This window comes from Lontra canadensis, unplaced genomic scaffold (assembly GCF_010015895.1).
Source record: "Lontra canadensis isolate GAN:19392208 unplaced genomic scaffold, GSC_riverotter_1.0 scaffold122, whole genome shotgun sequence".
Classification (NCBI taxonomy): Eukaryota; Metazoa; Chordata; class Mammalia; order Carnivora; family Mustelidae; genus Lontra; species Lontra canadensis.
The window spans coordinates 3,926,155-3,936,942 of NW_022631116.1; the positions used below are offsets into that span (position 1 = coordinate 3,926,155).

The 10,788-nt window shown below is 59.9% G+C and overlaps 1 protein-coding gene across 4 annotated transcripts; it reads right to left on the reverse strand.

The window, feature by feature from the left end:
- Positions 1-5,728: 5,728 nt before the first annotated feature.
- Positions 5,729-10,384, reverse strand: MIEF2 (mitochondrial elongation factor 2). 4 transcript variants are annotated; one of them, XR_004380734.1, is made up of 4 exons: positions 8,184-8,398; positions 7,811-7,991; positions 6,106-7,534; positions 5,729-6,013 (listed from the first exon to the last, which is right to left on the reverse strand). XR_004380734.1 is itself a non-coding variant. In XM_032841282.1 (4 exons), exons 2-4 carry the CDS (start codon positions 8,325-8,327, stop codon positions 6,480-6,482), a joined length of 1,380 nt encoding a protein of 459 aa, XP_032697173.1. In that variant the 5' UTR covers positions 8,328-8,338; positions 10,354-10,384; the 3' UTR covers positions 5,729-6,479. The 4 variants fall into 4 exon arrangements, 3 of the variants coding, with proteins under 3 accessions (XP_032697173.1, XP_032697174.1, XP_032697172.1); XM_032841282.1 differs by adding an exon at positions 10,354-10,384 and having other exon boundaries at positions 5,729-7,534; positions 8,184-8,338; XM_032841283.1 differs by adding an exon at positions 10,117-10,304 and having other exon boundaries at positions 5,729-7,534; positions 8,184-8,338.
- Between the last annotated feature and the right edge of the window lie 404 nt (positions 10,385-10,788).

Genomic DNA, 10,788 nt, shown 5'->3' on the forward strand with positions numbered 1-10,788 from the left:
GCAGTGGGGTCGCTCTTGGCCCTGCGTTTGTGTTTTAGTCCCCTCCCCTGCAGCCCTTGGCTACCACCTGTCTACTTTCTATCTTGGTGGCTTTACCTCTCCGAACAGTCCGTGTAAATGGGATCACAGAGCCTGTGACCTTCTGCCTGGCTTCTGCCTTTGCGCATCATCTGCAAGGCTCATCCACGAGCCTGGGTCTGCGCGTGATTCCTCTGTGCGACTGAGTGGAGCCCAGACCCATGGATGAACCGCACCGTGTCCACCCGGCCAGTTCCTGGGCATTTGGGTCGTTCGTACATCATGGCTGTTGCAAACGGTGCTGCCATAAGCACATGTGCAAGACTTGAAAAGCAGCCTTCAGTTCTTTGGGGTACATGCCTGGGACTAGATCCGCGGGCTCTGAATGGTAATTCTGTGTGGACAGTTTTCCCAGTGGCTGCCCTGTTCCACGTTCCCACCAACAGTGCCTGAGGCTTTACCTCCCTGCCAGTGCTATTTTCCTTGATTTTTGTTAGCGCCATCCTAAGGGGTGAGAAGTGTTCTCTCATTGTGGTTTTGAGTTGCATTTTCCTGATGACCACGGGTCCCAAGCATCTTTTCATGTACTGACAAGCTACGTGTGGATCTTTGGAGAAACATCTTTTTGTATTTTGCCCATTTTCCCACTGGGTGGTTTTGTTGCTGCATTTTATAGGTTCTGGATTTTAGACGGATTGGGGGATTTTAATCTTCCCACAGGTAACTCCCGTGCGTGCCAAGACCAAAATCTGTGGGGGTGGATTATAGTGAGGTCAGACCCGGCTCGGGTCCTGGCTGTCCCTGGGTTTGCGCCTTAGCCGCCGAGCCTGAGCGGCCCCATTTGTAACAGGCCAGTGGCCCTCACCTGGAGGCTCTTTGGTGGAAGGTTACGGCTGGGCCTGATGGCAGGAGAACTTGCCGAGCAGAACCCGTGAGGGAGTGTTGGCAGCGTTTAGGTGATGAGAAATTAAACTTCCCCCACCTAATGGTGCCTGGAAAGGTTTGAGCCTCTGAAATGACCCCCGTCTGCGGCTTGTGCTGTGCGGGACCGAGGTGAAAATGACCCCGGCTTACTGAGCACCAGGCCAGGTGGGTCATGCACCACATTTCTCATCCAGCCTCCCCAAGAGGCAGTGCCCAGGGCTGTCTGCTGGTGGAGACCCAGGCTCCAACGGGAAATGCTTTCCCCTGTAAGCCGCCACGGCCAGCCCTGGAAGCTCCCGGAGAATCCACACCTTTCTCCACTCAGCTGAGGTGGGAGCCCACCGGCTGGGGCGGAGCCACCTGCCACCCCTCAGAGAAGAGGAAGCCTGGCTGGTGCACACACATCCCCACCACTGCCTTGGGCTGCCCTGGTCTGAAGGTCTGCAAGAGGGGCCTCCCCGCCCAGCTGCTGCCTTCCGAGAGAACCATCTCTGATGCTTACTGGTCTTGGAGCAGCCGTAAGCCATGTCAGCCCCCCGCCCAGCCCCTGCCACGTGCACCAGGCCCTGTGCCCCGCACAGCACCACGCCCCATCAGGCCCTAGCTCTTGGGACAGCGGGAGGAGACCCTGCTGCCCTGTGGGGGTGAACTTGCAGCCCCCTCTCCTTCCGAGGCCTGCTGCAGCCCACAACGGCCACTATTCAGACTGTGGGATCATGGAGCCCGACTTCCCGGAACTAGACCGCCAGGGTGGCGCGGGTCCCCCCCTGGGGATATCACTGCTGTCCACTGGCTGTCCCTCCAAGGGACAGACATGTGCACCCATCCCTGCCTGACACCGCTGCTGTTCTGCTTGGGAGGTGGTGCCCCAGGCAGCCGTGCAGAGAGGGCCCAAGAGCGCTTTCCCCGGACCATTCCCGTGGTGTCTGCAGCACACACTCTGGGCTTGGTCCACTGCGGCCTTCCCGGCTTCCTCCCTGAGTTGAGTGCCACCAAACTGTAATGGTGCTGGGTGGTGGTTATTCTTTTTTTATTATCTTTATTGTTCTGACTCCAAAAGTGTACTTCTGGTAAATGCCAGTGCGTGAACCACAGGTGGTGGACCAGGTTGAAGGCCCTCGTTTTAGGGAGAGCAGGACCGGGCTGGAGCAAAGCCATTCTAGCCCTGCCTCAGCCCATGGGCCCTGCGCCCTCCTGGGCCTCGCCAGCCACAGACACGGCCAGCTACCCAAATTCCCGTCTGAAGGGGAAGGGCTGTTCGCCACCAAAACTCGGGCAGTGCTTTCCTTGCCCGCCTCGGGTGCCAGCTCGGGCAACCGGTGGCTCCTCGCCAAAGTGACAGTTTTCCCCTCCGCTGTCCCACCCTCGCCCCGCACTCCAGGGAGGTGTGGCGAGCTGCAGACAGCAGGCACAGCTCAGTGTGCCTCGATTTCCGCTGTCTGCTCAAAGTCGTCAAGTCTGCAGAAAGGGGATTGGGAGCCAACAGGGGTGGGGGTGGACGGGCTCGCCCCACACTGCCCTGGGCTCCTGCCTCTCAGTTCCACCTGCTGTCCCCTTCCTGCCCGCCCAGGGCTCCGGGCTGGTTTTCTGGCCTATTGACTTAAGTCCTTCCAGAATGCAGTTTGGCTCCTTCAGGGTCTGGACACTGAATACTTTCCACTCCCAGGAATGTCTGTGCCATAGTTTGTGTGCACAGAGACTTCTTCAGGGTGTGTTGGTTTTTTGTTTTGGTTTGGTTTTTTTAAGGTTTTATTTATTTATTTATTTGACAGACATCACAAGTAGGCAGAGAGGCAGGCAGAGAGAGGGGGAAGCAGTCTCCCCGCCGAGCAGAGAGCCTGATGTGGGGCTCGATCCCAGGACCTTGAGATCATGACCCGAGCCGAAGGCAGAGGCTTAACCCACTGAGCCACCCAGGCGCCCCAGGGTGTGTTGGTTTAAGTACAGTTTCCCCCTCTTATCTTTGGGGGATATGTCCCAAGACTCCCAGTGGATGCCTAAAACCGCAGATAGTACCAAACCCTATATACACTGTTGGACTGTGTCTTTTTCTGTACTTACATATGAATGAGAAAATTTAATGTCTAAATAAGGCACAGTGAGAAAGTCACAATACCTAATAATAAAACCATAACAATATATTGTAATAAAACGTTCGTGAATGTGGGCTCCCCCTCTCCCAACTACCGTATCGTACCGTACCCACTCCTCTTCTCATTGGGACGTGAGATGGCGCAGTGCCGGCGGGATGACGGCAGGAGACTGATCGCGTGGTGCCCCAGTGTGAGGCGTTGCTATGGACACGATACGTGGGGAAGATCATCTGTTCCTGGTCTGCAGCTCGCCATGCAGAACTGAGGTGGCGGATAAGGGAAGCCGCAGGTTGGGGGACAGCCACTGGAGCAAAGATCAGAACAACCAGGCAGGCCAGCTCTAGGGAACGAACGGTACCCCCACTTGAGAGATCATCCTACCGCTAAGTGCTCCTGAAGAGAAGGGCCTACAAGGGGTGTACAGAAAGGAAACGTTTTCTACATGGTAAGTTTTATTCCAGAGTTAGGGTAGAAGAGCGAGCGGTGGCATATTTCATATTAGTAAGTTTCTGTGTGCCATGGGGGGCTTGTCTTTTATCTGCACCGGTGATGCCTTCATTCTGAGCAGGGGTCATCTCTGCCGTACCCCAGTTGTCTGAACTCCTGGCTTTGGGTCCCTTGGTAAAGCTACACGGAGGACATGGACGGCCTGTGTCTGCCACCAGGGTCAGAGACCGTAAGTATTAAGACATTCAGACCGTGTGCTGAGACCAATTTTCCAGCTAGAAACCGAGGTCTCAGACAGTATTAACCTTAGGGAGGTGATGTAACCCTGAGTGCCTCCTTTCTCTCCCTTTTAATTCATCCTGATTTTTTCTTACTGGAGTGGTAGTCTGAGAACTTCAGAGCCACCTGAAGCACGAGGCCCCCACAGAGGGGGCCGCGTGTTGGGGCTTGATCATCGAAGAAGTGGGGGGTCTGGGCCCAGCTGGCTCCCAGACTGCTGCCCCTGGCCATGCCCTGCCAGCCCTTCGCCAGGGGTCCTGGGGAACACGGCCTTGGTCAGACGCAGGCCTGGCACTGGTGCCCCTTGCTGCGCTCAGGCTTTGTGACGCTGGTCAGTGGGGGAGGCAGCAGGGGCCCACAGTCGGGTTCAGGAGTGCTTTCCTTTGGGCCAGGCACTGAGCTAACACTGCATACGTCTTTATGCCACACAGCTGCCTGAGAAGTTGGTATTACACAATCTCCCATTTTATGACAAGAATACCAAGGCCCAGGGGCACCTGGGTGGCTCAGTGGGTTAAGCGTCTGCCTTCGGCTCAGGTCATGATCCCAGCGTCCTGGGATTGAGCCCCACATCAGGCTCTCTGCTCAGCAGGGAGCCTGCTTCCCCCTCTCTGCCTGCCTCTCTGCCTCGTGATCTTTCTGTCAAATAAATACAATCTTAAAATAAAAGAATACCAAGGCCCACCTCTGTCTGCCTCCAGGCTGTTCCCTTGCCCACACCCAGCCACCATGACAGCTGCTCAAAGTCCCCTGTGCACCAGTCCCCAAGCCAAGTGATCTGAATGGACCTCTGCTAAGCCAGTCTCCCACCCTTTGACCCTCACCACAGCCTCCCTGTCAAGCCATCAAGCCACAGGTGCCCGAGGCAGACAGTCCTCATGACCTCCGGGGCCAGCCCCTGGTCCTGCACCCAGAGGTGCACAGACCCAGCCCATTGGTCGCAGGTGCTGGCCGTCAGAGTGGAGGGCGGGGGTGGGAGACATCCATCCTGCTTCCCCGTCTTGTACTCAGCACAAAGGGGCGGGGGTTGCCTCAGGAAATATGACGGGATGGGAAGAAGAGTAGGGTGCGAATGGCGGCTGTACTGATACTCATGGCCCAGACAGAGCCCTCCCCAGGCCCCACTTGTCATCTGTGGTGACAAAGGGAGCCCCAGCCATGGCTCAGGATCCTGCGGGGACCCTGAGATGCTGTCACTTCCCTGTCTGGGGGTGGGGGTTGTCCCCCACTTGTGGAGCCACAGAGACCTGTTTCTCTGAATGCTGACTGCTCCCCGAGGGGCTTGGGGTCAGCCGTACCCACCACAGAAGGCACAGTGGGGGCCTGAGAGTTTAGACTTCGGGGGGAAAAGAAGTCCCTCACTCGTGGGTCCCCTTCATAAAGCGAAACACCACAAATCTTGTAATATCTCTCCACATAACCTACTTTTCCAATTAAACCCTCACTTCTGGGTAGCTCAGTGGGTTGAGCCTCTGCCTTCGGCTCAGGTAATGATCCCGAGGTCCCGGGATCGAGCCCCACATCGGGCTCTGCTCAACGGGGAGCCTGTTTCCCACCCCCCTCTCTGCCTACTTGTGATCTCTGTCAAATAAATAAAGAACACCTTTTTAAAAAAATTTAAATTAAAAAATAAACCCTCACTTTTCCAGGCTGGTCCTAAGACCTACGGCTGAGCTTCCAGAACTCCAAAGAGCTGTGTGTATAAGAGCCCAGCCCCAATCACACGGACATCAGAAGTTTTCCTTTTATTCTTACTCACATTCTTTGAGGCATAGCTTTGCTTCAGCAAGGAGGATACCAAAGCCAGAAGGGATGCCTGGGAGGCAAGGCAGAACTCCTTGGCCCCGTGCCAGGCTTTAGTGAGAACTCAGCAGGAAGCAGTTCATGGTGGCACTGTGGAGGCCAGGCTTGCCCCGGCGGCCTCTGAGGGGAGGGGGGGGGCGCACAGCCTCTGCTCTCTGGCCATGGGGCATCCTTGGCTCCAGGCAAGGCGGGCAGCACAGGGAACCTCTGCTCCCTCCACCCCCACCAGGGGCCTCTGCTTCCCAAAGAGCAACAGCCCAGGTGGAGAGAAAGGGGCCTTCCCCAGAGGCACGAGGTGGGCAGCACGTTGGACTGAGCCCTGCTCCAGGCTAGAGGAAACAGCGCGACAAGCCACCTAGACACGCAGGTGGCATTGGGAGACACAGCCTTCAAATCCGCCCCAGAGCTGCAATCCGGTGGGGGGACAGGGTAGCAGGTGACTCCGGCCCCTGGTGGACGAAACAAACACACAGTCTTTAGCATCCAGCACCAGAAGCCTCGAGATGCCTGGAGCTGGCACCCGAGGAAAGCGCTAACTCACCCTCTGGGCAGAAAATGGAGCTGCCTTTATCCCCTGCCTAGGACAGCAGAAGCCGTGTTCTGTCCGTGCGTTCACTGCTGGTGACGAAGGACTGGGCCCAAGGTCCTGGGGCAGCCCGAGGGCTGACGGGGCATGTGTGCATGGCCGGTGCTGCGGGCTGCCTCTGGGGACAGCCAACCGAGCTCTCAGGGACTGGGAGGTGGGGGGCTCCCGTGACCGTTGCCCGCATGCATGCTAACCCTGTGGGCTCACAGAACGCACCCTCTTTCACTCTGGCTAAAGCAGGAGGGAAAGTGCTCTCCAAAGGCCCGGAGGGGAGGTGCTCCCCGCTCACCCGCGTCGGAACGCCTGCCGGCCGCCCCGTCCCCACCCAGCTAGAGCAGCCACTCTGGGGCCTGCAGGCCGCTGTACAGCGCGAAGCCCAGGTCGTCAATCTCCTCTGCTCGCAGGCTGATGAAGAGGTTCACCCCGGGGTCGAAGTGGCAGGGTAGGCTGGCCCGTGCCAGGCTGTCGATGAGCGCCTCCAGGGCCTGCAGGAAGCGCTCCCCCAGGGCCGCCTCGGCCCAGTCCGCCTCGGCCTCCCCCAGGCGCAGCACCACCTGGCTCAGGTGGCACCTGTCCAGCCGCCCCAGGGCCGGGTGGCCACGGCAGACCCCGCACAGCAGCCGCAGCAGCCGCCGGCGGGTCCCGGCGTCGCGGTCATCCAGGGCCCGCAGCCTGGCGGCCTCTGCAGGGTACCAGTCCTGCAGCCACAGGTTCCCAGCCAGCCCCTCCAGGGGCCAGGCCAGAAGGAGGGGATCTTCGGTGGTGGCGGCGGGAACCGCCAGCAGCACGGCGACCGTGAGCTCCAGGAGCTCGTGCTGCACCTCGAGCAGCAGCTCCTCCGAGGCCACGCTGGGCCGGATAAGGCACCCGAGGAGGCCGCCGATGGCCGGCCAGTTGACGGAGGAGGCCAGGGCCTTGCGGAGCAGCTCCAGCAGGACGCGGGAAGAGAGGTAGCCGCCCACCAGGAAGCGGTCCCAGGGGCTGCTCCCGCGGGGACGGAACTCCAGCTGAGTCCTGCGCACAGCCCAGCAGCGAGGGTCCCTGGCCACAGTGTCCAGCCCAGGCACCAGGCTCCACAGGCCCTCCTCGAGCACCACAGGAACCAGCAGACGCACGCGGTCGGCCGCCCCTGCCTGCAGCCCGTCATAGAGCGGCCCGCTGGGCACCAGCGCCCCGAAGGGCAGTTCCGGGAACTTGTTCCTCAAGTAGGCCTGCAGCTCAAGGGCGATATCGCCGGCCAGCTGTTTGGCCAGAACCACGTGGGCCACTGGGATGGTCACGTGGTCCCGCTCGAATGCCAGCAGCTTCTCTTGGAACGTCAGGCACAGCGGTGCTGGGGAGCTAAGCGGAGGCGACATCTGAGGACGGGTGTCTGTGGGCCCCTCTGCAGAATGAAGGGGTCGGGACCATGTGAGCAGACCCCCATCAGGAGCCAAGAGAGCTCTACCCATGTCTCAGTGGCAGGAGCCTTGGCACGACCCAGGAGATTAGGAGGGCAGAGAAAACAGGCCACTGTAAAACATGCCAAGAGGCCACAGTCCTGGCGGAGCAGGGACTTGTCTAGGTCACAGTCAGTCAATACAGAACCTGGGTTCCATCTCCCAAATGGGACCACCAGAGGGGTACCCACCCAGGCTGGAGGGGAAGGGGTGCCACTCACCTGGGGCAGCCGGCGATGGGGCAGGGAGTGCCACGGGCTGGCTGAGAGCAGCAGGTGGGCTCCGGGCCTGCTGACGTGGCGTGGCCTTGAGAAGGCTCAGTTCCTTCCAGCTCTCCTCCAGGCATGTGCTGTCTCCCTTGGCATCATCCTCATCTCGAGGGCTGGTGGCCCTGTCAATTAGCTGCAGGCAGAGTGACACAGAGCAGAGCCTCTGGGGTCTGGGCAGCCATGCCAAAGCCAGGACCAATGCCAAGCAGGTTGCTGGGGTGGAGAAGCAGGTGTGCACCCTGGCCAGTCCCCACTATCCGTGGCAGCCCAGCCCTGCTGTCCTCCTCTGGGAGCCCCAGGGGTACACGGCTCAGCCCAGCCTTACCCGCTTCACAGCCAGGGTAGCAATCCCCAGCACAGCGGCCCCGCCCACGCCCAGCACCAGGCGGGCATTAGCCAGGAGGAAGTCCACGGTGCCGCCCAGCACCTCGTCACGCTGCTTCCCCCGCTTCTGGGAGAACTCTGCCATGGTCTGTCTGCCTGTAAGAGAGCCCGGGCGCAGAGACAGCTCTGGAGGGGGGCGGCCGGCCAGGCTGGCCAGCAGGGCAGACCCCACCATGCCGGGGCTGCCACGGGTAGAGCCCGTGAGGGGCACTCCTGGGAATTTCTCAGAAGGGGGTTCTCAGGAGATGGGGAGCTGCCCAAGTTCCCTCCCCCAAACCTGCAAACAGCTCACTCGTGCCCTAGATAGAGGAGCTCCTGTAGAAAGGCCCTGAGACTTGGGGCAGGTCAGAAAAGGAGACCCAGCTTCTTCATCCCACCCTCAGGGACCCCTGACATCACCTAAGACCCCAAGGTGAGTCTTATCATTGCTACCTGCATTTTAGAGCCCCGGACCCATGACTGCAAAGCGTCCTGACTCTGGCCCACTCCCGGATTCCATTCAGTCTCTCGGGGCCTACAGCTAGCTCCGCCAGGCAGCTTCATCCTGCTTCCTAACCAGGGCTGGCATAGGCAGGAGGAAACCAAGGCCCGGAGAAGACACAACCTGGGGTTCCCAGACAGCCTGCCCTGGAGAGCCCCTCAGGCCTTTGAGGGGACTTCAGCAATGCTCAGGGGGCCACAATCTCCCCTCCAAATCAGGGTAGCCCCCAGAGGGTAAGCAATCGACCCAAAGGACAGGGTGAGTGAGGGGGACCAAGCTGCCCAGGGAGGCACATGCCAGTCAAGACTGAAAGCCTGGTTATGGGGGCAGCAAGCTATTTAACTCTAAGGACCCCAACGGGACACCCAGCTGGCTCAGTAGGGAGCACGTGTGACTCTTGATCTCCTGATCCCCGGGTCGTGAGTTCCAGCCCCACGTTCAGCATAGGGATTATTTTAAAATAAATAAATAATAAAGGACACTCCCCCCCCGCTCCACCAACAGAGAACTAGCCCAGCGCCTCTGGACAGGGGACTCTCTTGGCCCCTAGGGTTTGGGACAATAGCAGGGGCAGGGGGGGGTGGGAGAGCAGCTGTCCTCAGAGGCTGGAAACCCAAGCAACAGACAAAGGCCGATGAGAGCCCGAAGCTGTTTGTTCACCTGTAAAATGGCACAGCTGTGGTGAAAAGGGGTTTACGAGTGGAAAGCCCAGAACTGTAAGGTTGGGCAGGGCGGGGAGCTTGGGAAGTGAAGACAGATATCTTTCCCAGGCCCAGGCCACCACGCTACAGCCTCAGGTTCTGCCCTCCAGCCCTGAGAGCTGTGGGGAGGGGGTGAGCGAGGTGCAAACTCAGGGAAAGAGTCAGATACCAGGGAGAGCTGTCTGTCTCCGGATGCCTCAGCAGATGACCCTGGGCTCAGACTAGCTCAGGCACCAAGGACTTGTGCCCTGTCTGCTCTGCTGTGGGTGCCCAGGGCTCCGTTGCTAGGTGACGAGATGCCTAGAGCAGTTGAAGCCTGAATCACCGTCGGACTCAGCCCCAACCCCCGCCCCCAATTTGCCCAGACTAAAAATAGGACAAGAGGGCTCTGGGGCCTTGGTTGGTCAAAGGCTGAGGGTGGGGGGGGGGGTGACCCACCAAGGCCCTGCAGCCACTTTTAATTTCCTCATCGCTGATCAATACTGCCAGACGGACCAAGAATCCACTTGCAAACTGTAAAGCGCTTTAATTACCTTCTGCCTAAACCGGACTCAGCCGAACCCCGCCAGGGGTCGCGCAGGGCCCAAATCGAAGCCTTCCAACTCGGGGAAGGGCGAGAGAGCGCGGGTGGTTAAAAATAACCCAACTCAGCGCCCTGAGATGCCTCCCGTCCTTCCCCTCCTCCGCCACACCTGCTGCCCGGGGCCGGGGCTGTGCAGGCCGCGCAGCAACCCCTGGTGGGCCCGTGATGGCCCGGTTCACGGGGAGGGCACCCAGGTCCCGAGAAACGCGGTGATGTGCCCAAGACGTGAAGGGGCAGGCTAGACATTCGAAATCCAGCCTGGGTCCCAAAGCCCTTCCCTCTTTTCCGAGCCTCGACTGCGGGCCCCGGCGGAGACCACGCCCCCGACCGAGACCACGCCCCCGACCTGCGTCCGACGCACGCTCCACGCCCGGACCTGGGTGGCAAGGGCAGCCCAGCCACACTCCGCCTGTACGTGCGTCGCGGCTTCAGCACAGCGACCGGAGGACACGGCGGCTGTGCTTGGGCCCCCGAGCCCAGACCCGCCTGGGAATGGAACTCGGAGGACCCGGGAACCGAACACCAAGGCCCCGCGGGCAGCCGCCGACCTCCGACGCACGCAGACAAGCGCCAATCGGAGCGTCCGAGGCCCCTCCCACGTTCCAAAATACTGAGCGGCTCAGCCAATGATGATCCGGCCACGCCCCCTCACCGACAAACAGGGTCCCTAGAGGGCGGGACTCTCGGACGCACTCCAGATTTAAAGGCGCAGAGCCGAATTCGGGACTAGTTAGAAGGCGGTGTGGGGGCGGTGACTCGAGTTCAGAATGAGTGGGTCCCT

Bases quoted from the DNA above. Each gene is read 5' to 3' on its own strand.
- MIEF2 (XM_032841282.1), bottom strand. From the start codon at position 8,327: ATGGCAGAGTTCTCCCAGAAGCGGGGGAAGCAGCGTGACGAGGTGCTG. The intron at 7,992-8,183 runs GTAAGGCTGGGC...CTCTGCCTGCAG, and splicing joins CTACCCTGGCTGTGAAGCGG to CTAATTGACAGGGCCACCAG. The intron at 7,535-7,810 runs GTGAGTGGCACC...TTCATTCTGCAG, and splicing joins CCCATCGCCGGCTGCCCCAG to AGGGGCCCACAGACACCCGT.